The sequence below is a fragment of the Pelodiscus sinensis genome, chromosome 2 (genome assembly GCF_052426305.1).
Source record: "Pelodiscus sinensis isolate ZL-2025 chromosome 2, ASM5242630v1, whole genome shotgun sequence".
In the NCBI taxonomy this organism is placed as follows: Eukaryota; Metazoa; Chordata; order Testudines; family Trionychidae; genus Pelodiscus; species Pelodiscus sinensis.
The window spans coordinates 180,063,883-180,091,651 of NC_143053.1; the positions used below are offsets into that span (position 1 = coordinate 180,063,883).

At 41.9% G+C, this 27,769-nt stretch overlaps 2 protein-coding genes across 2 annotated transcripts in view; one reads left to right on the plus strand and one right to left on the minus strand.

Moving 5' to 3' along the window:
• Positions 1–17,854, plus strand: part of ULK4 (unc-51 like kinase 4) — a 428,077-nt gene extending 410,223 nt beyond the window's left edge. Inside the window, exons 36-37 of the mRNA XM_006131810.5 lie at positions 13,610–13,698; positions 17,645–17,854. Coding sequence (XP_006131872.3) covers positions 13,610–13,698; positions 17,645–17,708 — 153 coding nt within the window. The 3' untranslated portion in view covers positions 17,709–17,854. The remainder of the gene's footprint in view (positions 1–13,609; positions 13,699–17,644) is intronic.
• Positions 17,855–22,110: 4,256 nt separating this feature from the next.
• CTNNB1 (catenin beta 1) overlaps positions 22,111–27,769 on the minus strand; it is a 29,770-nt gene continuing 24,111 nt past the window's right edge. Inside the window, 6 exon segments of the mRNA NM_001286932.1 lie at positions 22,111–22,375; positions 22,642–22,862; positions 23,622–23,682; positions 25,605–25,726; positions 25,802–25,952; positions 26,469–26,588. Coding sequence (NP_001273861.1) covers positions 22,654–22,862; positions 23,622–23,682; positions 25,605–25,726; positions 25,802–25,952; positions 26,469–26,588 — 663 coding nt within the window. The 3' untranslated portion in view covers positions 22,111–22,375; positions 22,642–22,653.

Below are 27,769 nucleotides of genomic sequence, written 5' to 3' on the forward strand. Positions count from 1 at the left end.
AACCCGGGGACTGCCTGTATAACTACGTCACTCGGACACAGGTTTTTCACATCCCTGAGCAATATAGTTATACAGGTTGTCCCTCCCTAAATCAGGACTCTCAGGTCTGGCAACGTCCATGGTCCAGCAGAACCTTAGATATCCCTGGACCAGAGATCCCCCTCCCGGGGCTGGAAGCCCAGTGGCAGTGGGGGGGGGGGGGGGGCAGGCAATCTGGAAGCCACCTCCAGGGCCAGGAGCCTGCAGTAGCAGCAGCAACAGGGTCAGGAGCCTGCAGCAGCCCCAGCCAGGGCTGCCAGTAGGATGGTTGGGGCTGGCCACCCAGCTGGGGCCCTGGCAAGGCTGAAAGCAGAGCTGGCAGCAGGGAGGGTCGGTGGGCTATGGGGATAGTGGCAGGGGGCCTCCCCAGATCCAGCATATTCCCTAGTTCAGAACCGGTCAGGTCCCAAAGTGCCAGACCAGGAAATTCCAACCTATATGGCTACGTCTACACTGGCACCCTTTTCCGGAAATGCTTAAAACGGAACAGTTTTTCCGTTATAAGTATTTCCGGAAAAGCGCGTCTACATTGGCAGGATGCTTTTCTGGAAAAGCGACCGTGCCAATGTAGACGCGCTTTTCCGCAAAAAAGCCCCAATCATCATTTTCGCGATCGGGGCTTTTTTGCGGAAAAGACTACTGTACTGTCTACACTGGCCCTTTTCTGGAACAGTTTTTCCGGAAAAGGACATTTGCCTGAACGGGAGCAGCATAGTTTTTCCGGAAAAACAATGATGATTTTACATTAGATCATCATTGCTTTTCCGGAAAAGCAAGCGGCCAGTATAGACAGCTCGCAGCTTATTCCGGAAAAGCGTCTGCTTTTCCAGAATAAGTGGCCCAGTTTAGACACAGCCTACCAGTATAGGTCTATAATGTAAATTTAGCCTGTTTCCCAGACCTAAAGAAGAGCTCTGTGTAAACTTGAAAGCTCGTTTCTCTCAGCAACAATAGTTGGTCCAATAAGGAATACACCTCGTCCACTTTGTTGTATCCATGTCAGTCCTAGGATAGTAGAGAGTCAAACACTGCATGCAATTGGGAGGTTGATAAGGCAGTGGCATTTGATGGATTTGTCTTTCCTGGCCTCACTAGTTATGAAGATCCCATTTTCCCTAGTGCCAGCTGACAAAAATGTTTCAGACCTCTAGTGAGATATGTCTATGCTGCCTATATGAAATAGCTGGTACTTGGCTTTCTGTTTATACAAAGCAAGGCTTCACTCTTGAAAGATGTATTTTATTAATTGTACACAATACGTTGCCTTTCTTGTCCCTGGTTAGTATCACTTTGGACTTGTCATCCTTTTATCTTTTTTTCTTCTGGTTGATAAAGGACTGCCAGGTTGAGGGGCTTGACCTTTCTTTGTACCCAGGACAATAAGCACCTCTTGTGCACATTAAACGTGGCAGGTCGTGACAAGATAGAACGAAGATGATTGCATTTCACTTGTTGCTGCCTGTATGAAGAGGAAAAGGTGATTTAAGTTGTTTCTTGCCGTTACAAGTAATTATTGTAAATCATTTTACTTGTATTTGAGTCTTTTTGTTGCAACAAAGAAACTCTGCAGTGTTTACATTTACTCACACCTTGCCAAATGATTATAAAGAGCAATAAAATAGCATTGCATTGGGGACAGCTGTAGGGGTCCCTGCCTCTGAAAACTGCCTGGAGCTAGGGCTCAGCTAATTGATGAAGGCATATAAAAGCCCCTTGCAAATCTGTTCTTGACAATCTCCGATTGGAACTGTGATAAAATCAGGGGTGTGTGTGTGTGTGTGTGCGCGCGCATGTGCATGCTTTTTTGGGAGGGAAGGAATAGCTAATGGAACCATAAAATCAATATTTGCTTAATGTTACTAACACAGCAGCATTCATATATGAGGTGGACCATGTGGCATCCAACCACACCACTGATAAAAAAGAAAATGCCACAGTGACCTTAGGTAGAGGTACGGTTGCCAAACCTCCAGAATTGGCCTGGAGTCTCTCAGAACTGGCATTGATTTCCCAGTGACTATTGAAAGCAATCCTGGAGATTTTCATCTGCTATTTTAAGAAAATGGCATTAAGTCATAGGGGGAGCGAGAAATCCTCCTGGAATAGTTTGTCAGAGTTGGCAACACTTGGTAAAGGAAAGATGTCAGGAGAACTCATTTTTTTCATACCTCTATTCACAAAATATGTTAGGAAGAACGATTTGTGGAATGTACTGAGATTATGGATGATAGTGATGTGGGAGAACACAGTCAATATGAAGCTTAATGATCTCTCTGGTAGCTGTGGAGCAACATGGCTGCAATCTGGCCTGTTGCCCTGCTAGTGCTGCTGAATATATTATATCAAGTATTCTGACAGGACAGTGTTTCTAGGTTTTTCCATGAGCGCTAGATCTGTGACACTATATCTATTTCTGTGTATAACTGGGTTGCTGCTTTCCATCGTTTGTTTGTTTGTTTGTTTGTTTACCAAGGTGTATTGACATTAAAAGGGTTCAGTTAATGCATAAAGGCTATCATTAATTTATGACACTAAGAAAGAATCAAATGGAGGAGACTTTATGCTATTTTCAAAGAGTAACAAGGAAACAAAGAACAGTCTTTATTTCAGTAGTTGGAATACTTCAGTCTTATGTTCCAACAGAAGTTGCCATTCCTTGCCCACTTGTTTGGAGTGCATTCATTTTGCAGAAGCCCTTAGGAATTGGCATGGCTCTGGCATTTGAATAATGGGAGCCTGGTGTGGTGAGTAAATACGAGAGCTGCCCCACAAAGCAAAACTGATGTTATCAGCAATGAGAAATACGGTTTGTCTCTTTTTTTTGCTGAATGCTTCACTTCGGGTTGTACAGTGAAACTGTCTGATTCTGAAACCTGATATCTTGTTTATGTTTTAGTCATAATTTCAACCCAGTACAAACCCCTGCATCAATCACAATTGTTTTTGTCGTGGAGCACTTCTTGCCTTCATTCAGTGGTGCTGTGAGAACAAAAGGACTGCCATATTCATTTGGTGTTTCACTGCACTGTAATTTTACATGGAGCGATGCTGCTGAGATTGCCTCACTATGTTATTTGTTGTGCCCATCACCATTACTTCCTTTTGACCACTTCTCTGTAATTACACGTGCATGATTTACTAGCTGCTGTAAAGTATCTAAATACAACTTGGCCTGTTTAAAAAAAAAAAAAAAAAGTAAATTAGCCAAAATAGTCCTCTCAAAGGTCAGTCAAGAAGACCAAATGATTACCTGTTTGTCTAGCTGGCAAAGAATAAAAAATAAATACATGACGATAAACAAGAGACATTTTTAAGACTCCATTTGTTTTTGTGACAGTTTTCACAATTTTATGGAAATGGGACCATTACATAAAACATAGTTTTCCTCAGAAATTGGTGTTTTAGTGGCTGCTATCTCTCCTCAATCACCTACATATTTAGTAAGGATGTAAATAATAATTAAAAAAAGTTAACCAATTAAACCAATATAATTCTAATTGTTTAACCAGCTAACTGTGCAGCTGAGGTCCTGTAGATGAGGTCCAGCCAGCTCACTGCAGGCGGGCGGCTCCTCTAGTCTGGCCTTCTGTGAGTGGGAGGGCTCCTTCAGTGCCCAGGGTCCCACTGTATCACAGCCAGGGGACTGCTCTAGCCATCTGAGGTTGTGCCATGCCACAGGCAAGGGACTGCCCCGGTCACCTGGGGTCCTGCCGTGCTGTGGGAGACTGCTCCAGCCACCCAGAGTCCTGCCAGCGGGGCTGTAGTGGGTGGGGAGCTGCTCTGCCTGCCCAGCCCTCCAATTAACCGGTGACTGGGTGTAAGCATACCAGTAAGGCTAATGTTTATCCAGTAACCAGTTAACTTTTTACATTCCTAATATTTAGTTGCAGTTTTCTTGAGACAGAGCACAAATCTAATCACATTTTTAAGATAATATTAGACCTAAGTTTTATCCTTTTGTTAGACTCTTTGAAGGGCTCTATATTTGGTATTTAATGAAAAACCTAATGAAAAAGTTATATGATCCCTTGGAAACTAGGGAATGTATATATAAGATCCTACTGAGAAAGGAGTGTATAATGCTGTTACTATTTAGTCCCAAAATCAATGCCTAACCGATTTTATCACACTTTTTATTTTTATCCCCATCTATCTATCCATCTATCTATCTATAGATATATATTTCCTAATAATCTTTAGTTCTCAACATGCCTCCTCATCTTCCTACTCCTCTTTAGATGATAAACCTAAAACTCAAGTCAAGTTAATGTATAAGCTTTTAGCTCTGGGTTCAAATCTAGGTTAGGACTTGTGTGAAAGTGAGTTTTCTCATTAATCTTCCTCCCTAGTGAATGTTAATAATATCACAGAACTGCCATGCTTTCTCAGCCAGTTTAGCTTTCTGCTAAGGATTTAGGTCAGGCTTGAAATGCACTGGCAGATCTGGTCAGGGGAGCGTGCACTGTGTCTGGTCACACTCTGCCCTGCTGAAACCAGTGCTGTCAGTCCCTCATTTCATGAGTGCCAAATCAGCTTTTCAGAATGAGAGAGAGAAAGATGCCAAGCTGAAGAAGTATTAGATTCCTTGACAAACGGTGACTGATCTTAAGTTTTGGAAATTAGCCTGGGTCTGTTGTGTAGGTCAAGAATGTCCTCATGGATACTGTTCTCCTCAGATACTCCAGCATAGCGTTTTTAATTGCTCCCTTACTTGAATACTCCTGCAGTACAGTAGATCACTATTAAACACCCAGCATTTTCCAACAATTAGCACTCAACGGAATGTGCAGTTGGCATTGTCTTTCCCTACAATGAGAACAGGAGATACTTGTCGTAGCTGTATGGTAATGGTTATCACTGTTGTTTATTTTATGTATTTCTTTATATTGAGGTAGTACCAAGTCGAGGAGTAGGGCTCCATTGTACCAGGTGCTATATAACACACAAGATTGCCCCAGCCCCCAGGAAGTTATAACAAGCGAGCAGGAAGCAAGCAGGAAGTTATAACATATACAAGCGAGCAGGAAGTTATAACATATAGTCAGAGGATGCACAAGGGAGCATATGACAGTGTAATTAGCCATGGTCATAGCACATGAGCTACATAACCAAGGTCCAGGTTTTCTGTAGACATCACATCAGAGGAGATTTTTAAGGAGCAATTTAAAGGAGGGCAATGAGGTGGCTTTGCAGATGTGTACAAGAAACTCCTCTGCAATGTAAGGGGCAGCATGGGAGAACACATAACAGTCCTGTATGAAAATATAACAAACGGGATCTTAAGATTGAATAGATACAGGAGTCAACATCAGTATCCTAGCAAAGACAGTAGACAGAGCAGGGATAGGCTGTGAAGGGGCTTACAATGAAGATGAGAATTTTGTGTATGAATGAGCGGAGAAGGTGGTATGAATGGAGGGACTCAAGGTGATGGGATCAAATCTGTGAGCCAGGGGAATGATCTTCGCAGCAACATTTTGAATGGAGATAAGTGAGGCAGATGAGATTTGTCAAGGACAGAGAGGGTATAGGCATAGAAACCAAGAGACAACACAATGAGAAATGTAGCTGTGTGGGTGGAGGAGAAAGGCCAGATCTCAGAGCTACTATGCAGGGAAAAGTATAACATTTAGACACAGCCTACCTGAAGATAACACCCAGGTTATGGGTTTCAGTGATAGGGATAATGGTAGTGGTGTCCACAGTGACTGTGCAAAGATCATGTGAGGAGGGCTTCTGGAGGAAGATTCAAAGCAGTATTTTGGCCATGTTGAGCTTAAACTGACATCTGAACATCCATGAGAGCACATTAGAAAGGCAGACTGGGATCTCTGGTTAGACAGAAGGAGATAGGTCTGAAGTGGAGAGGTGGATCTGTAAGTCATCAGGACAGAGATGATAGCCAACATCTGTTTATAGATGAGATCACACAATGATAGGGCGGCAACTGTTTACTTTTTAATCTGATATTACACATTTATTTATATCCTGTGGAACTCTGCCCTACTGAATGGAAATTTCCCGCACGCCCCTCTAGACAGTCAGTAATAACTAGGGAGGTGAAAAGGTAACTGGTGGGGACTGGAGCAGCTCCCCATCTGTTGCAGGCAGTGGGCTGCTCCAGCTCTGCAGGAGACCTGTCAAAGATAGGAGCTGCTCTTGTCCCGAGCAGCCCGTCTACAGCGTGGTCCTGGGTGCTCTGCTGGCAAGGGCTGCTCCAGCATCTGGAGCAACATCTGTCTGTGGTGGGCCCAAGCACCCTACAGGCAGGGACTACGCTGGCATCTGGAGCAGCCTCTGCAGCCAGGTGCCCAGAAGGCAGGGGCTGCTCCAGTGAGAGCTGGGAGCCAGAAGCTGCCAGCAGCCCCAGCCCAGCTCGGGGCTGGGAGTCAGAGGACTGGGGGCTGTTCCAGCTGGGCTGGAGCAGTCCCCCTTCTGGATCCTGCTTAATCAATTAACCGGTTACACGTTAGGTCAACTTTGCAATAACCATAAGATTAGCCTTTGCATGTTTTATGCATATTGAAGAAGAGGAGATACATTCAAATTGGAGGGTGCAAAGAAAGATCGAAGATCAAGTAGCAGTGACAGGTGTAGTCCAGCACCCCAGTTTCACTCACCCCAGCAGTCCCTAAGTAATCTGACTTGCAAAATGTTGGGGAGTTGCTATACTCACAAGTTATCACTGGAAATTGCCTTAAACTTATAATCAAGACATCTGTACACATGCAAAAGCACACGCAAATGAAAAGGATGCACGATAGGCAGGATGGAATATTGGCCAAGATTGCACCCGTAAAGAGCAAAACACCTGTTTGAGCTCTTAAAGCTAAGCAGTCAGATGTGTGTTTATTGTTACTATCAGCTTTTTTCTCCTTTTTTTTTTTTTTTTTTTTGGTACAAGTATTTACAGGCTCTGAAAGCCACAAAGTCTGATGTGTGTAGATGGAGTACATGTCTATAATAATGTGTGCCAAAGAACACCTGGAACACGCATGCTTTAATAATTTTCATGTCTTGTTTTTATGCTTCATCAGCATTGCCTGGGCCTGTCCATAGAAGCTGGCAATTAGTAACACAAACTAAACCTGCTCAGCTTGCTTTGCTCTCATCACTCTTACATTATAGCTCTCTCCCCATCCAAAAATTAACAGGGAAGTAATAAGGAAAGGCACAATGATGCAGGGGTGGATCAGAAATATTTTTCTCGGGTTCCAAATTAGCTCTCCTTTATCATCTGGGGTAAAGACAAAGATGGGCTATCCCTATGAGTAGTATTTCAAACAGAACATGCAGCTGGTACATTGTTTGTACAATTTTATGTTATGTGAAGATTTTTTTTCTTTAAATAGTAATTGAATGTGTCTGTGTGTGTCCCTGTGCTGATCTCTATAGGCTGTTGACCGCTGTACCATCATTTTAAAATTATAACTGTAAGGATGTGCCTCGTTCATGTTCTGAATAATAAACAGATTCTGCTGATTTTTTTAAGACTTTGGTGAAAATGATCATAGTATATGCAGCTCTCTCTGTCTCTTGGAAGGAGAAAATGCAAATAAAAATATCTTCCAATAAATGAAATAGCATAAGATGTGTTTGCAAATATTATACTTCATCCTTGCTGTCCCCAATTCCTGGAGCTACCAAGGGCCAAGAATGGCCCTGACACAAGTAGCTCATGAAGCCACAAAGACTGCTGTAAATTTGGCCTGCAGTAACAGCCTCCAAGGGGTTAAAGGAGAGCAGTGGCCATGCCACTGACAACCTCTTCCTTAGCAGGGAACAGGATGTAAAGGCAGAACTGGTTGTGCTGATTTCAAGCAACCCATAGATTCATCAGGGAGATAAGATTGCTGTGTGTTTGGGGCATGATCTGTGTGTTTGTACAGTGCTTAGCACCCATTCTGTATGGGTCTTTTAGGGAATACTGTAATACATATCATGCACACCTAAGGTTTCTCAGCATCATAAAACCAACTGTACAGGCCTGAAGAAAGAGTATTATATGTATATAAAAACATGGCCAAGATCAAGTGACTATAATCAGTTTCCATTTTCTGTGAATGTATGTGGTATCTTAAAGATACTCCTCTTTATGTTGTGTCTCATAAGTGGTTCTGGATTGTAAGACTGAAAAGCAAAGTGGTTCTGACCCTGTTCCATATGAATTGTGAATGGAAAACTGGGTGATGTGCTTTGTTTAATGAATGTAGTGCTTATGAGAAGATGCAGGACTGACTCATACATCGTTTTCATGAGATAAGCGTGAGCTGGGTAGCCTGTAGTTATATAGGACACACACATTGAAAATGTACCCATAGTTATATCAGACTCAAAAGAAAAAGTAAGATAACATACCGTTAGGGATTCACGTAAAGGGCCAAACTGGAAGAGGAGAAATCCAAGGTACATGTGCAATGGGACATTAATATATCTCTATGCAATTACTGTAATAGCTTTTGAAAATGAGTCATCTGGTAACAAAAATGAATACTTAGACACCTAAATTATTTGCAATTATTTGCATGCATAGTATTCATACTTGTGAAGATAATTTGAAGGTGCATCTGTGTTTCTGGGGTCTTGCTTGCTTTGATTTAAAACAAAAAGTCGATATATAGTTTTCCAGCACAGACAGCAAGCTTGAAACTCACTTTAAACCTAAATATGGCAGGAGAACGCCATCCCCTTTAAAAGAGTCAGAGAGAAATTCCTCCATAGGTTAATTGATTCTGAAGTGACTCGAAAATTAAAAGTCCCAAGTTGTGACAAATTGAAGAAAACAGTTCAGTGTCATGAAGCCACAGATGTTACTAAGAGAAAAGGTTCTTTATCTTTCCAGATAGTGTAAAACTATGCCCAGTTTTTGCAATTGTCTTGTTCTGCGAATTAACTGGAAGAAAATCAAAGTGAGTTAAATCAGAACTCCAGCTCCACTCAGCTCATTAGCACTGAAATAAAGTGCAGTCATTTTTGTATTTCATATATATCCTGCATGCAAAATGTACTTGTCTTTAGCATCACTGCGTTACCTGAACAGCTATTTTGTATTTTCAGAAATAATGATATTTACATATCAATTATGTTCTTTGACTCATCTTTGCTTAATAGAATTGAACAGTGAAAGAGTGCTGTGAGGTTATTAGCTTCATAAATAAAAGTCATTGTGAAATTTGTATTAAATTGCAATGAATGTACAACCAAACAGATTTAATTACATTTTTAATTAAAAGAATGATGGCATGTTATTGAACAATATCTTATAACACACCACAACAAATCACCATTATTTAAAGACCTCCTTCAAACTGTATGTTAGGAATATAATGAAATCCTTAAAATAGCAAACAGGTTGAGTCACATGGAGATTTATGGTAGCAGAAAGAATAAAACGTGAAAAAATGTTTGTAATCTTATTATACATTGTAAAATTGTCATCTGAAAACCACACAGACAAATGATTATACATCAACTTTTCAATAAGAGTACAGCATATTGAAAATTGGTGGTGTCCTGGTTCTATAGATAAAGAATGTATCCTGAGCTCTATCAAGTTTTTTCTTCATAGCCTCTACATTAGGAGGGATCTAATATGTCTCAGCTACACTCTAGCAACTCATGGAACAACAAGCTTTACCAAGCAGTTTAACTTAAAAGAAATCCACACCACTTTGGTGAAAACAGATTGCATTGTTTGTTGTCATAAGCAAGATAGTTCTGGCAAAAATATAGGCATAATATAGGCAAGTGCTATCCAAGCTAAACCACACAGCTTAGCCAATTCACCTCACACATGATCTGCAGCTTCTTTGTTGTTACAATATTGATCCTCTCCCAAGCTAGCTGTGTGGCATGGATGAATTCCCCAATGAAGGGTGAAGCGCAGTATTTGGTGTGCCAATGATCAAGTTTAGACATAGAAACCCTATTCGCATGGGCAAATCTGTACGCTCGGGTACTGCTTCACAAAAATTGGTCATATATTTGTGAAGCCTCTGAAAATGTCTCGTAAATTTGTTTGTTTTTGGTTGGCCTTGATGTGAAATGTATATAGGAAGCTACAAAGCTAACAGTTCACTAAAAAGGTTAATTGTGACCATTTGCTTTATATGATTAAGACTAACAAGACAGAAGGAAAACGAGCTGGAAGAGGAGAAAACAGATTAAAGAAACTGGATGTATTTAAAACAGCAGAGCCTAATGAAATTCACTCTATGGTACTTAGGGAACTAGTTGAACCAGTCTCAGAACCAATAGTGATTATCTTTGAGAATTCGTGGAGCTGATGGGTGAGATCCCAGAGGACTGGAGAAGGACAAAGGTAGTAATGATCTTTAAAAAGAGAAACAAGGAGGACTGGGGGAATTCTAGACCAGTGAGCTGAACTTTAATAATTTATTCCAGTATTTTTCCAAGTATTGAACGGTTTGTAAAAACCTAAAGGAAAACAGGGTAATAAGTAACACCCAACATGGATTTGTGAAGATCAAATCATGTCAAACCAGCCTAATTTCTTTCTTTGATAGTTACTGGCTTAGTAGATGTGGAAAGCTATAGAGGCAGTAGGTCTTGATTTTAGTAAGAATTTTGACACAATCCCACATGACATACTTATAAGCAAACTAGAGAAACCTTGTCTGGATGAAATTAGTATAAGGTTGGTGCATAACTGGTTTAAAGATCATGCCCAAAGAATGATTATCTGGTTTACTCTCAAAGTGAAGGGGACATATCTAGTGGGATCATGTAGAAGTGTGTACTGGAGCTGATACTATTCAACATTCTCATTAAGGACTTGGAGACTGGAGTGGAGAGTGATGTTATAAAATTTGCTGCGTACACCAATTTAAGAGGGATTACAAGCACTTTGCAAGACAGGATTAACATTCAAAATGACATTGACAAATTGTAGAATTGGTCTAAAATCAACAACTGAAATTCAGTAAAGAAGACTGCAAAGTACTACACTTAAGGAGAAAAAATCAAATGCACATCTACACAATGGGGAATAATAGGCTAGACAGTAGATCACAGATTAAGTATGAACTAACAGTGTGATGCAGTAGCAAAAATACCCATGTTCTGGGATGTATTATTAATTGGAACATCATATGTAAGAGACGTGAGGTGATTGTCCTGCTCTACTTGGCACTGGTAAGGACTTAGCTAGAGTACTGTGTCCAGTTCTATGTGTTCTATAGACAAATTGGAGAGAGTCCAGAGGAGAGAAACAAAATTAATAAAATATGAAGAAAGGTATTAAAAAGCTGGACATGTTTAGTCTCAAGAAAAAAAGACCAAGGTGGGTCTAGCGATGTTAAATTGCAGTTACCAAGTTAATCGTATAGTCAATACAATTTGCGCTATGCAGAGCAGCAGCGGGGATAGTTTCAGGAGCCACTGCACTGCAGCTCTGTATTTTAAATATAAGAAGAACCCCTGGGCTTTTACTACATTTAAAATGCAAAGGCGCAGCATCCTCACAAGCCGAGACTGCTTGGTCCCAGCTCATGCTGAGTTCAGAAGCCCCTGATTACGGCAGACGCCCCTGTCCGCCATAATCAACAGGGGCTGCTGCCGGATCAGCCTCTGTTTGTGGTGGCCAGGGCTGCTCTATGTTCTAATATAGACCTCAAAATAGAAAGGGTGAAGGACTTATGCTTGCATGAATATCTGAACATGGATTTGTACATAGGTAATGAATTTACTGTTGTGCCCAACTAGTAGGGAAGATTTTTGCTAATGCAGAGAGGGCCCTGTTCTTTTTACTAAGTAAAAATTAGGGATGTTAAAGCAAATGCTTATCGGAGAGTCATTCAACTAGTCGATTCTCCTCCCCCCCCCCTTTGCTGCCTCTATCAGATAGAGGCAGCAAAGGGGGGAGGGGGAGAAGGGGGTACGTCAAAGTGGCAGTGCCACACAGCTGTGCAGCACTGCTGCTTTGAAACCCCAAGGTGGCATTCCAAAGGGGCAGCTGCCATGGGGCCCGGGGTCAGCTGTGCACTTCCCAGCTGACCCCAGGCTCCCCGAGGCATGCAGCACAGCATGAAGCCTGGGAGGACTCTGAGTCCCATGCTGACCCCAGGCTCCATGGCTTTGAAATGCCCAAGAGTCCCAACTGGGGACTCTTGTATATTTCAAAGCAGGCACACTGCCTGCAGCCCGGAGTCAGCGGGATTTTCCACTGGCCCCGGGCTGCATGCAGAGTTCCACATTCCTCCTTTGGAATGTACAAGAGCCCCAGTGGCTCTTTCAAAAGAGGAATGCAGAAGTGCCTATCGACTAGGTGAGTAGTTGATGGAAATTCCATTGACTACTTGTCAATTAACCACTGGTGTAGTAGGATACCTGTTGGCAGAGCTTCTAGCATGGTGGCAACAAAAATCCAGCTCCTCTAATTTTATTAAAAAAAAAATGTGAATGCATATGGGCCTATGTCTGATCAGTGTTACATAGGGCCAATGTTACATAGTTACAGCTCCCTTCCAAATTTTAGTATTCAAAATTATGATTTCAAGCAGTAACTCTTGAACTGTTAAATTATTCAGCTAGCCAACAGTAAATGATCTCCATTCATTCTGGTTCTTACTCTCCTTCTTTTTCCTACCCACACCCAGATTTTAGTAATTTTCTGGGATTTGTGTGGGATTTACCAATGGTGCTTTTTGAGCAATTTGTCAGGTATTCAGTGTCCCCCATGCAAACAAAGCATGTGGTTCCGTTTCATGTCACTCTTCGACTTTCCCATCAACATGTTTAACTGATCGGGAAAAGTGAAGCCACTTGCAGCTTCCTGGCACATCAGTAGTTACAGTTCTTAAGTCGGGGGAACAGTAAACTGGTCATTATAGATCACTGTGATAAAACAGGTACAGCACATAAAAAAGTTACAAGGTTAGCTGTGGCTGGCATTAATCCACCATAGAAAGGCGTGCAGAATTTGCCATTCATTTTTATGTTGTATAGACAGTAAGGTAATTGTGTTCCCGTGTACAATTTAGTGTTTCTTATATCTGATAAGGGTAATGGTTATATCAAGAAGGAAAACTTGTATGAGCAATTCCCACAAAGCAGTTATTTTAAACCAGCCTCCTCTGTACACTCTTACCAAATCTGACATTTTATAATCCAGATAAGTAACTTGATGGTGGCCGATACAAGACTGTTTGTTTTCCCCTTCAAGTGTGGAAAAAATGGTTTTGTCCTGAAATTTTCCCTGAAGTTCAAAATAAATAGTTATGCGCTTAGTTGCATTGATAGTAAAAAATGAAAACCAGTTACTCAGGGTTAGTGGGCTGTGATCTGTGAATGTGCACAAATGCTGGAATACAGAATAAACATGAGTCTTGTTTAAGGCTGTTTTCACATTTTGCAGCTAAAAATCCAGTCTCGTTCATGAAAGGGGTTTACTTTTGTTAGATCTCCATCTCTATAATGACACACTCCGTTTAAAATGGTAACAATTTGCTATAACTTGCTCCTGTCTTCCATCCCACCCCCCAACCTCAAAAAGAGACAAAGAAGAAATTTTCACTAAGCCTTTGATAACTCTTCTTTCTTTTCATTCCAGATAACTTCAAACAAGAAGCACTCAGAAAGCCTGAAGAATGATGGTGACAGTCTTATCCACATTCTAGAGAGCTTGGCCCAAACTGCCAGGTGAGTTCCCTCAGGCTTTCAGGAATTTCCAGGGCTAAGAGCACTCCCCTCCTCTTTTGTCTGCTATGGTGTACTCTTGTAATTGCCTCATGTGCACTACAAGCTTCTCCTGTTACCACCCCTTCCCTCCCATACACGTCTGTCTTAAATTCTTTCTATTCAAAGCTTTCTTGATTTCTTTTTGTTGTTGCTGCTGTTGCGGTGTACTTTGATCCCAGATGTAGCTAGGCCAGAGCTATGTCATACAATCTTTTTTTTTTTATTGTTAATAGTTCACTTCTTCATAACCAGATACTGGTTTATTGTTCCCCTGCACAGTGTGCTGGCAGCACAACATGGCTTTGTGCCCTGTCTCAAAGTAATGGTGCCAGGAAAAGCAAAATGCTTTCCAGTGCTGAGGCGGACAAGAAGCATTCTTCTAAGAATGCTGGATGTCTTTCACCTAAGGCTTAAAACTAAGAGTCTGACCACTTCTGAAAAGTACCTTGGCATTCTTTGTAAGGATAGAGGTGTTAGTCCCAGTGGGTTGGTCAAATGCTAACTCAGGTTATGACATTCTACCTATTGATTTCCCCTTGCATTCTCAAATTGACACATACTTGTTCTCTTCTCCTTAAAATGTTGTGCATTGTTACTGTGAGCTTTTAAGCCACATTTCCCGGCTGTGTGGAATAGTTCCCATGTAAAGTTTGTAGATGACTTTTTGCAGTGCTTTTGGGAATCTTTGTGGTGTCCTTTATGCACATAAATGCAAGCTTTAGATGAGCCAATGTAGTAGGCTCTTTTCAGGCATGGAGTTATGAAATTTGGCATCTCATCTCTAGTATAGCATAAGTTGTATTATTTTTTTGGAATGAGGAAGATGTTTAGGGAAGTGTAACAACCACTAGTACAGTGATGGAGGCATTTGTGAACAAATTGTGGGATAGAAGTGGTGTGAAGGAGACAAAATGTACCATAAATCAACTTTTCAAAAACCTGCTGCCACCCTAATGTATTTATTTAACTGCTGAGCTGTATTTCCTATTATCAACTACATTACCAGAGTGAAATATTACCTCCCCCTAAGAGACACTAGCACCACTAGCTAAAGAGACAGTGGCAAGTATTTAGAATTCCTTTTCCATCTTCATAGCAACATTATTCTTTAGTTAGTTAACTAAGGAATAATAATTCACTACTGAATTTTTCTTTTAACTCTTTCTAATCTGTCTTGACTTCCTCTAATTGTTTACAGTTTAAAACTATAGAAGAAATCAGGCACAACTGTTTATTTGGGGCTATCCTCAGTGCTCCTTGTTCCAGCAAGGAGCCCACCAGACCAAATCCTAAGAATTATAGAAGCTCCTATCCAGCCAACCGATCCCAAGGATAGTGAAACTGGCACAGTAAATGTGGAACAGTTCCTCAGCTGCCCCGTGGTCTAGCACTTCAGCAGCCACAACATGTCAAAGGGAGTTCGTGGAAGTAAAGTCCCCTCCCTGTTCACCCATTCTCTGTGGAATCTGCTTCTCTGGGACACCTGGAGGCTAATGCTCTAAGGGATGTAAAGGGTTAACTGGTTAAGCAGTTATCCAGTAAGCATCATCCTTACTGGGTAAGCAATTAACAGCTATATGGCCAGGCTGGCGCAGCCCCCCAGCCTGTGGCATGATGGGCCTAGCCTGGCCGGAGCATCCCATGGCATCGTGGGCCAGTTTTGGCTAGAATAGGGGGTGCTCCTGTCCAGCCAGGCCCTCCCTCCTGCAGGATCCTGGTTAACTGGTTAAATTTAACTTTTAACCGGTTAACTTTTTAAATGGGATTTTATATCCCTAGATTCTAAGCGGCTACAACTGTGGTGGAGCAACAGGAAAGGCCTGAGAATATGAGGCCTCTAAATCCCTTCAAAGAAGGTGCTTTTGAGTGTAGAAATTTCTGCAATCTTCTGTATAGTTTTCCCTTTTCCCCAAAATGTATGCTAGGATTGCCAGATAGTTTCACAAAAAATATTGAACATGGTTGGGGGGGGAAACCCAGGGGAACCAAACTTGAGCAAAAAACCCCCAAAAAACACCACACACAAAAAAGTCACTGCCCCTTTAAATACCCACACTCCCCTGCCCAGATGCAGCAGGGGAAGAATGGCCCAAGCAGCCTTCCGTCCAAGTATTTTCTGGGAGTTTTTACCGGACAGAAGCCGCAAATACCGGACACCTGGCAACCCTAATGTTTGCCAGTGCCCAATAACCTAGACTTCAGCTCCAATCTCCTTCTGCCCAACTGGGCTGTGCATCAGATTTGAAGCATTTCAGGGAAAGCTACTGCTAAGGTCCTGGTCTTGCACCTTTTTTCTAAGTTGCCTAAATTTAGCTGCCAGACCTCTCTGCTATATGTATGCACAAAATGTAGAATTACCTTGCAATTTTATACAGATAAGTTGTAGCCCTTTACAAAATCTCCTACTATAGTGGAGGAAATGAGGCCCCAGTAGGATAACATGAATGTCATGTTTAAATAGAGAGCAAAGCGTGCTTACGTATTGTCCTGCTGCCTCATAGAAAACTCCTACAGCAGTTTTGCCAATCCCTTTCACTGCTACATCCTTAGTCAGTCAGGACACAGACCAGGTAGGCCCACACAAAATTAGTTTTGTTTGTTCATTTCACACTTCAAGATTTGTTCTCTTTGGCTATTCACTTTTTCAAGTCAGAGAATGAAATAATTTTAAAAAGATATTTAAGTAGTAAAGCTTCTAGTTTATACTGCTGCTCAGTCAGAAACACCAACTCCAGCAGTGTGATTAAATACATGTTCTTGGTTTCAGCTTTTGACATGCAGCAATTGAATGACTAAGGAACTAATAACAGACTTTTATAGGGCAGGAAAAACTAAAGGTCAAAGTAGCCCATTGTCAGTCATTGTTTCTCAAGATCAGCAGTGCTTTGTGTGTGAACACCTCATCACAGGGTGGCTGACTGTTAGCAGATATGAAAGGTAGCAAACCACCCGCACTCACTGAGGCAGTGAACTGGCGGCTGTTCTACATGCCAGGGAAAGACTGAACTAAGTTATGCAATTCCAGTTATGCGAAGAATGTCACTGAAATTGACAGTTTTGATGGGAAACACTCTCCTGTTCATTTCCCCTTGCATGTCTCATTCCAATGGAGTACTGGATCTGATGCAAGAGCGATCAGTTTATCAAGTCTACATTAGACTCGATAAATCGACCCTATCAGCTCGATCACTGCCCAGTGGTGGTGTAGAACAGTGTTTCCCAAATGGTGTTCTGTGGAGTGAAAATAAGGGTTCTGTGAGAAAATTCCATTACAATAATATTTTATGATTTTAAAAATATGTAATTTGTTTTTAAATATGTGCAATTAAACTAAATATTGATCTCATGACCTTGTTTATTATTATTGTTCCTTATTTGTGGTGTACTTTTTCAGCTCCATATACTAGACTGAGGTTCTGCAAAATTCTTTCGAGTTTAAAAGGGTTCTGTGGCCAAATAAAATAGGGAAACACTGGTGTAGAAAGTGCAATTAGAGAAATTCTGCCTTTCCTGGTAGCTTAAAAAAAATAAACATCTGCTGAAGTATCTATGACAGACTCTACCCTACAGGAAAACAAAGATTTGAGGCAGTTTCCCACCAAACTATTGAAGAAATGTAGTAATTACGTCTTCTCATTTTCAGAGTGAGACCTAGCTTGTCACTAGGCAAGCAGTTCTGTAAATATGAACTCAAGGGATCATGCCGATACATGACTTGCTGCATGCTGAAATTTTCATAGTATTCAGCTACTATATAACAGAAGATTGGTTTATGTAAGAATTATCTAAAGTGCATTCCGTTGTCAGTCACTTTCTAGCACAGGGGAAAGTCTTGTGTAGGACAACTACAGAATTTAGATGAGGGGCTTTACTGTGCAAGATTACTTTTTTTTTTTTCCCTCCTCAGCTCCCATGCCGATATTGCTGTTACTACTTTGGCTTTTGAAATTCTTAGAACAGTGGGACACTAAAAGATCAAGGCTACCAGAGCAATCATCTCTCCACACTCCTGGCTGAAAGTATAAAACACTTGCATTGGTGAATTCCTCAGTCTTGTTTTGGATATTTATGAATTAATGTTGTAGTCCTAATTTGATAATTAAAACTATTGTGTGTATATTCACTTTCTTATGTATTTAAGAATATGGAAAAAGTGGGGAAAATGTTTCAAAAGAACAAGCATTTGTCCTTTATCATTTTGCATAAATTAGCACAATATATGGGGAGGGGGGAGATGACAGTTTTTACAGCTATGTTTTAAAGAACTCCATCTGAATTGTGATGTAGCTTCAAAACTTTTGATCAGCAAGAGAATGGCTTAGCTGAGCAGCCTCATGCGCAACATCACCTATAACAAACTCTAGAATTCTTTTGCACATGTAAAGATTTCTGAAGTGCTTTGCAAATGTTAAATGACTCAATCTGCAGGGAGTTGGTATCGTCCTCATTTACAGATGGAAAATGAGAACAGGGAATGAGTGATTTCTAAATGTCTCAAAGTTTGAGATGAAGCCAGGAATAGAACCCAAATCTTCTGGCACCTACTCATGTATTTGAAAGCATTTTGCAAAGCCAAATAAAGTCGTCTAATTAAAATAAATGACTTCATACGTGTATATTTCAATGATTAACAGTTGCCCTAAACATAAGTAAGTCAGACTGTGGCAATTTTCTTAAAACACAATCTGGAACATACTTAAGTATAGTAAAATCAAACAGATGACCAAGCTACCTCTAGCAGATTTGTTTGGAAGTTCTTCCACAAAGTTTATGCTTATTTTTAACAATGTTTACAATGGCAGTAACAGTTAACACTACTGCATTTTAAGTCACTGAATTTGTTTTTAGATTTGTTCTGATTTAAGTGACTAGAAGTCTGTCTTCAAAGGTACACAGTGACTGCTGAATGAATCATTAACCATAGTGCTTCATTGATCTGTTAAAGGAGAATGCCATTCCAAGTGCTTCACTACCCCTGCTCAAAATCAGCCACTCTCCATGACTTAAAGGTAGCCTTCCATCCATAAACTAGTGAACATGTAGTTTAGGTCTTGTGTTCTCAATTCATACATAGAGCCCTGCAAATCCACATCTGTGGCTTATTTTTGCAGATACACATTTTTCTAGACCTACAAATTTGTGGATATCTGCTTATATCCATACATCTCTGCTTCTGTGGATCACTTTTTGTGACTATGGCTGCAGCTAGGGATACACATTTTTCATCTGTGCAGGCTCTAATGCAAATTACATGCTGTCATAAAAGTCACCCTGCAAGGGCATGCACATTGGTAAATACCTAACATTTGAAAATCCTGACTAGTTGGTACCTATTATAGGTTGGACCTGACTAGTCCCAGATGATGGATTTTGCCAGTCATTTCTGCCCCCTGGTCCTGCCACCTGCCCCTACCTCCCTTGCCAGAGTCCTCATTTAGAGAAGTTCAACCTGTAGCATGTGTCTGCATTTATGTGGATTTCCCTTGTGTTGTCACTTCATTTTTTAAAACCTATCCTATTTATTATAGTTATTAAAAGATCATAGCAAAAGTTAATTTTCAATCCATCTAATTAGACCTTACACTAATGTGCATTGGGCTTAAGTTTGCTACTTCTGCAGGCTCAAGGATAGTGTCAAGGCCATAACCACAAGCTGTGGTATAAAGGCATGGCTTTTCTCATTTCACACTGGTTGGGTTTACTGCTGAAGCCTGTACTAGGTGCCCCAACTGGATTGAAGATTCAAATTGCTGCTACTGTTATTGTGAATATGTTTGCCTGTAATTCTGTGGCCATCATCCCCATACAAATAAATGAGAAGCAACAGGTAGGCCCCAACTGGGTCAAGGTTTTTGCATTAAACAGTAGACTCTGAGGACAAACTCAGTCAGTGCATGCCCTGTGTGTCAATCTTCTATAACTGCTTCATAAAAAAAATAAATAAAGCTACTGTTGGGTTGAGTGTTTTTTAAATGCACATGGGAGCTGGTACACGTGCCTCCCACATTAGCAACTGTTTTGTAGACAAGATGGAAAGGAATGTAGAAGTCTAATCCCTTGTTTCCATGGGTTTAGAATACATCCTGATGCAACCTTAAATGTAGCTTGTTAGTTGCCCCCCTTCCCAAAATACATCTGTAGCCTACCACCTTCAAGGGAGCTACAGGTATCTGGGAATTCAGAGAAACTGACATTGAAACATATCCTTGATCTCCCGCAGCAGGTAATGTGCTTCAATAAACTGTAATGTTTTAATCTAGTGTCAAAGACATGCTTTTACAGCTTGTGTTAAGAGCTAGATTCTCTCACAGAAAATCAATCACAAACATCAGCCCCTATAAGGCACAGGGTGAGTTACCCTGAAAAGTGTTCAGTGAGACTAAAGTCATGTAAGCTTGAGAAAGTAAAAGTCTTCCTATCACTTGGCTTGAAACCATGCAGTTTCCCTTCTCTGCTAGCTATCTGTGTCAACATTCCCTGTAAGCTAAGCACTTGTGTGGCTGCTCACAAGAAATTCAAATTCTGCACAGCTGATAAACAGACTCACAGCTAAATTTTGTGTTTCTATTGACGGTACAGTCACATGCCTCTATGCACAAAATTTATTCAGCAGATGGAGGGATAAAGGTTAGACGGTATGATAGTCAACACCATAGTTCATACTTGTCCCTAACCACCAGGACTGCTATGCTATCCCTTCCTCTTGTCAGTTGGCTACTGGAGGTTTTGGCTCAGTTTTACACATTTACTAGTTGGTATTTTGGCTCTAAGAAAGATGTGCGCTAGCTGGAAACACAGCGGTTAGTAATTAACTATATACCCATACAATCAAAGGCAGCTAGCCGTACCCATGGCAAGCTTGCTTAAGCTCTTTTAATTAAAACAAAGTAGCGCATTCAGCAGTTTAGACTTAACTTGCAGGAGAGGATGCACAGCCTTAGTGAACAGTAAGAGATTGACTCAAATGGGTTTGTGAATACAGATGCTAGAGTAAGAATTGACCCATCTGGCTCAAGCTGAGAAAAAGTGCGGTGGAGGCAGGGGAATTTAGCATCAACCGCATGTGCTGACTCCACACAGAGGAAGGGAAAATGCAACAGGTACATACTTACAGACAGTAGGGTGGGGCTCATGTGTGCTCTTTAAATTTATACTGTAGAAGGGAGTGGTGCCTCTGTCAGAATTACAATAGCAAAGGACATACTGTAGAAGGCAAAGCACAGTGAGCCATCTATGAAAAGATTTCAAAAAATAAGTATTTTAACTCTTACCTCACTTTCAGACAAAGACAGAATATTTTTACTTTTTTTTTTTTTTTAAAAACCACTCTTTACCTGGAGTAGAGCACCCACAGAGAGAGCATTTGAAGAATCAGTTTATTCCTACTACACTATTAGAAGTGTCCATAGCAGAGACTACTTGCTTCTTGGGGTAGGCTATGTATCTACTCTCAGATAACAGTGCACAAGAGGCAAAAGCCACCATTTAGTCATAGCCCAAATGGTTGTGGAGGCTGGTCCTTAACTGGCAGAGGTTTGGGGGGTGAGGGGAACCCCTTAAAGCCAGAAATGATTTGACACTTGTTTCAGGACTGAACTGGTGTTATAACATAAACAAAGTAGCAAGATTTAATTCTGCAGTGGCAAGTTAACTCTCAGGGGAGTACTGTAAATATTTTACTTACTCACACTAATTCTGCCAAAAGTCTCTCAGTGATTTGATCAGCAGCAGATTGGTTTTATTTTTCCCTGTAGTTCAGTCCTGCTTGGTTGTGCCATGCTGCCACTACTGTGCAACTACTAAAAATTGCTGCATGAAGTTAGTTTTTTTCCCATTTCAAAGACTCTGACACAGCTTGGTGAATTAAAAGTTTACTTTAATTCTTAACCATTTTTATAACTGCTTTTGCTCATGAAGCATCTGTATCACAGCAGGCTACAATAACTTTGGGATAAAAGGCAACTGGTAAACTGTCCAATACAAGGTTCCAAATAAACAAACAGTTCTTACTGGCCCCTACCCAGACACATCCCAGATAAAGTTTTTGATCAAAAACATGAAATAGATCCACCTGCTTATTTTAAGCATATTAAAAAGGAAACTAATTGGACCATTTCTATTTCTCTATTTTTATACAAAAAGGCTACACAATGTTACACTTTATTCAGAATACAATTAGTGATTATGAATTAGTGTTCTACACCATTACTGGATCCTTAAAAGTTAGAAACTGCTGTAGCATATTCACTATAACTTAACACTACAATAGACTTAAAAAAAAACCCCTAACAGTTACAGCAAAAAGAAAAAAAGTCTACTTTCAAAGCAAGCAAGGTCAGTACCATTACAGAGATTTAAAAAAAAAAAAAAAATTTTAACAAGCAAGGCTAAGGTTTGATAAATTCCATCTTGTGATTCTTTCTTGTGCATTCTTCGTTTCTGAGTCACTCCCAAAATCCATTTGTATTATTACTCCTCGACCAAAAAGGACCAGAACAAAAAGTTTACTTCAATTGTTCCCATAGGAAACTCAGCTTGGTTAGTGTGTCAGGCACTTTCTGAGATACTAGCCCACCCCTCGAGCCCTCTCAGCAACTCTACAGGCCAATCACAATGCAAGTTCATTCAGACGATACAGCTGTGTAGGAAGAAAAACAAAGAACTGTCAGTGCTGTAGTTATTTGCCCACATGTTAAGATTGCATAAAGCTGGAGCACAAGACACTGAAGTTAATCACTTCCACACTTCACAGCAGGAGTCAGTTCGAGTATGAGCTTCAAGATACTAAAAAAGTTCAGTATTTTGATAGAGGTGGACCCATTTAAGCCATTCCCTCCCTGCCAACCAAGTCCTCAGTTCAGAAGGTAGGTTGTTTTATTCAAGTTTTGAGTTTGAACTTCTTACCTAAAGGATGATTTACAGGTCAGTATCGAACCAGGCCAACTGATTACTGTCACCTGGAGGCAGCCCATCCATAAGATCCTGGGCATGTCCCAGATCTGGCAGCCCATCAACTGGGTAGTCAGCACCAGGGTGGTGGCCACCCATTTCATGCTCCATCATAGGGTCCATACCCAAGGCATCCTGACCATATCCGCCAGAGTGGAAAGAACGGTAGCTAGGATCTAAGAGTTAAGGGTGGCAGAGGGGGGGGAAAAAGGCAGAATGTTAACAGATGTTAGATGCATCAAAAGCCGCAAATATCAGCGTGAGCAAAGATAGTTGTAGCCATCTAGTTGCTTCTAGCTCAGCCAAGCTGAACGCACAATTTATTACCTGGTCTTAATAACTATCCCTCTGAATAACAGCCTTTCAGTGTGACTCAGCAGACAAAGCATACTGCAGTCAAAAGCATAAGCAAATTCCAGCCAAGCCATTAGTCTGCATACACAGTACTGAAACCCAACACACCAATATTGCAAGAGAACAAGCCTGCTAACTGCAGATTTGCTTCTTACATTGCTAGTCAAAACAGCTTACCATCCTTAGAAACAGACAGTGTCCTACAAATCTGTAGAGACTATCACCACCTAGCTTTGTTTTAAAAGGAAAACTGCAGTTTAATTCATATTTTGAATAAAAACTGGGAAGTTTACAAATACCCAGTGTTATTTTTCATAGAGAGAAGCTGCTCATGCAGACTTCCCAGGACAAGGACCATCAATTTTCTGTTAAGAGGTAATCCAGCTCTGGGACCTGGATGTTGCCAAGCTAGTTATTACTTGCTACTGAAGAAGGCAGTTTCCCATCTGACTGCCAATTTGCTGTATTGAAGTAATTTGCTTTTCTCAACTGGCATCTTCTGTATTACTTGCAGTTCTCCTTTAAAAGGCACTGATTTAACTGGGCTTAAGTTTTCTAAGAAGTGACAAATGCAGACATACCATCTGGACGGTATCCAAGAGGCTCTCCCTGGGCACCAATATCAAGTCCAAGATCTGCAGTCTAATGAAGGTGGAGAGTGGGCAAAATAGTAAGAAAGGAGGGAGAATAAAAAAGAAAAAGTTGAAATAAACAGGCTTTATTTGGGTCAGTTGTACTGTACTGCACGCAAGTAGTTCTTTCAACCTCAATACTTAGGTTTCCTGAAGTTTTACAAACTTAACATCCCTATTGGAGATCCATCTTACAGTGGACTGTCATCAGGTAGTTGACTGGAGTATTAACCTCCAACCTCTCACCTCCTTACCCCCCCCCCCGCCTTTGTTGCCTCTCAGAGGCAGCAAGGAGGGAACAGGAGCTAGGGGGAGCCAGCTTAAAAGCCAGTCTCCCCCCTCCCCCACCAACTCTGCAGTGCTGCCTGCTCCCCCATCCCCACCGCCTCCATCTGAGGCAGCAGTGAGATAGGGAAGCTGCTGTGAAGCAGTCTCTGCCTGCAGCAGGCCAAGGCTCACCGTGGGCAGAGGCTGCTCCAGCAGCAGCCCTTGTATGCGAAGGTCCCAGCAGGAAGCTGGGCCTCTCTGTGGACAGGGGCTGCTGCTGCCGCCACCAAGCAGCTTCTATTCGCAGTGACCTGGGTTAGCCACACGCAAGGGCTGCTGGACTCAGCGTGAGCTGGGACCCAGTGGCTCTTACTATATTTAAAATGCAAAGACATAGCATGGGTGGTTCTCAGAGCCAACACTGCTCAGTCCTAGTTTGGGCAGCTCCTAGAGCTACCCCTGCTGCAGCTCTGCAGAGCAGTCCTTATCAACTAATCATAGTCTATACAAATTGTATTGAGAACACATCAGCTAGATAACCGCAATTTAACATCCTTACTCTCCAACACTTTGGTGTAGTATTTGTGATGAACAAAGCTTTGCTCAGGAACTAGAAAAAGTTTATAATTTGAGCTTTTAGAGTGCCATTAAGGGCTTGTTAATACTACTGAGTTAGAATGCCACAGCATTCCCTGCAGCATAGATGCACACTACAGCCACAAAGATTCTGCCATAGAGTTGCTACACAATCTCCCTGAGCAACAGTGGCTCGGTCAACAGAAGAATGCCTCCATAGGTTGGCATAAACACAGTGCTTGGGAATGGAAAATCCACAACCGTCAGCAACACAGCAAAGTGAAAGTCCAGACCCAAGTTCCTTGTAAGCTATGTGGTCATAGGGTTGCACAACAGCCTACTCGGCATTGCACAGGTTCTCAAGGAACCTACCCAAGGCAGGAACTTGTTAGGTGGAGGGCTACCCCACCCCTCGACCCCAAACTGTTCCTAGACCCCCTCCCCCGCTACAGCTGGAACCTGCCAAGTCCGGTGCCTATCTTTTGGCCTAGCTCAGGTTCTGCAGTGAAGTGCTGGAGGGGTGGGGATCGTCTCTGCAGTAGCCTTGGAGCACACCCTCCTTCACCTCAAATCCTTCAATTTGGCCCCACTCCTGCAGAGAGCCCTCAGTTCCTAATAACATGAACATCTATCCCAGTCCTGAGAACCTCCCTCCCCCATTACCAGCCAGAACCCTCATACTTCTGTACCCCAATCTTCTGCCTATATTCCCCCTAAGCTACATGGCCACACAGGGGCTATTAAGTCCAACAGGGACTCAGGATGAGGAAAGATGTCCTCCCCCTCCTCTCCCAGCCCCAGTCATCTTTTAGGCTATCCCACCTAGAAAACCTTCAGAGCTTTTTCAGGCCCACTCATACTCTCTTGTCCTTGAGCAGTAAAGATTACTTCAGATTATTGTGCACTATATTGCACGGGGGGGGGGGGGGGGGAGGCCCGCAGGAGAAGGGAGATGCAGGGCTAGAGCACCAGCACTGACTCTCCAATGGGGGAGGGGAAGTCCCAAGCCTCAGGGGCTGGATCCCACCACCAAGTTGTAGGTTCCCCACCCCTAAGTTTATAGGAGTGGGGGAGGGGAAGAAGACTCACCTCATTCCAAGCCATTGGTTCAGTCCTGAATAGAGAGCTTGTCAACTCAACTGAAAGCCTTTTCTTATAATCTTGTGGTTTGTCCTCAGACATTCTGAACAACACTGCAGCTGCATATGTTGCTATTGAAAAGAAGCAAAAGACTTTAGCTGAGCCCTTGTCATTTCAATAACTAAACTTTGTTTTTCTTCACTTACCAACACCTTCATTCCTAGAGTGAAGCAATTCTGTTAGAGGAGCAGTTGCTCCCTCAGCTTCAATGGCTTCAGCTGCCTCCTTATCTTGAGCCAGTTCACAGAGTACTCCTGCAGCTACTCTCTGGATATTCTCAATAGGAGAATATAGCAACTATAAATCATACAAATGTCAACGTAAGTGTTTGGGCTTTAACAATCATGCTATTTTGATGACACCTACAGAACTAAAGACTAATACCAACAACTAGTTGGTGCCATAAAATAAAAGGGACTCATGACCAATTTGGTGAGCCACCCTCTTTTCCCCAGCAGTAAGTAGCTGACTTGATAACACACTTAAGGGTAAGTCTGACAAGTAGAGGCGTAAGCTGGCTTTAGCAGACTGCTAGAGGGGACAAGTTCTAGGGCCAAAGGTCACTTCAAGGTGGTGAACCAGGGAACAGAACAACACAGCCACTGTAACAGGAGACCTCAGGATGTAATCTGGCTCAGGTTACAGCCAGGAGTGATGGGATCATTTCTCTAGTCACAAATGCAACTAATTTGTGCTCACTCAGTGTAATGCTGAACTGATGGACCAGATTTAACATTAAGAATTCATGTCCTCGGACAGTCTTCACTGACTACATTTGAGTGTTTGTCATGCATTTCAGAAGAGATCACTTACCTGCACAAATAGTGGAATGGTATTTAGACCTCTAATTACAATTCGATTGTGAACATCTCGTGCAAGGATATGAAGTGCTCCAGTACAGCCTTCAACTATCTCTTCCATACGCACACCCTCCTGTACAGGGAAACCATACAAAGGCACTGTAATGTACTTTTAAGTAGAAGGTTTTTAAGCTGTTTACTGAATTTGTTGTAGAGTTATTGTAGGAAGAGGGACATCTGGACCTCAGTGGACTTTGAGTGTGCTCTTAGTTTAGTTTGTTGCACTGGCAGGTGCTACAATAACTCGTTCGCTCCTCCCCCACTTTGAATGTTAACCTGTGCACTAAATGCAATCTGTGGTCACAAGAAGCTCACTTGTGTGACCTTACCAGACTACTGAACTTATGCACTAATTCACCCACCTTGGAGAGAGTGATATAGGGCAGGGGGGAAAGGAGAGGCCTCTGTAAACTTGAAGATTGACCACTAGACAAGTTTAATGTGCATTGAAGTTCAAACACCTGTCACTGAGTTATTCAAAGTTTCAGATTCACTCTGTAGTGCATGGTTTTTTGTCCATAGTTCTGGTAAGATAAGACTGTTGAATAGTAGATGGTGTCACTACCCCTGGTTTCTTGGCAAGGAATCTCTACTCTTCCAATTAAGAAACAGGTGCAAATGTGTACTCCTAATACCAGGGGTGGACAGCCTCCGAGGGGTAGCCATATTAGTCTTTTTTTTTTTTTTGTTACAAACCTACAAATGGTCCTGTAGCTCCATGAAGACTAACCCCCCCCCCCCCCCCAAAAAAAAATTATATAATATCATGAGCTTTCGTGGGCACAACCAATAGAGGTTGACAGTAGAAAAATGTAGCCTGTGACCATCTACCAAATTCTTAGAGTGGGGCTCCCTACAAAAATTACTATCTTAATGGAGGGGGTGCCAGATGCAGGCTCTGCATCACTGCTCCCACTGGCCAGGTTCCAGCCAATGCAGCTGTGAGGACAGTTTGGAGCAGCATGGGGGATCCAGTGCCCGGCTACTCCCTGCAAGAGGCATGCATGCAGACATGCTGGCCCCAGCAGTTGGCCGCATTGACTGGTGTGTGGGACCATCGCAGACAGACAGCCTGCCTGAGTGCCCTGCTGAGTTGCAGGGTATTAGGGGTCATGGTGGGCTAGATCCAAATGTTTGGTGGGATGTACTTTGCCCACCCATACCTAATTCCCTTACACTAAGGATCTCTTGCTCAATAAATGAATGAACTTGCACTCCCAGATTCCCAATATTGATGAAAACTTCAACTTTACG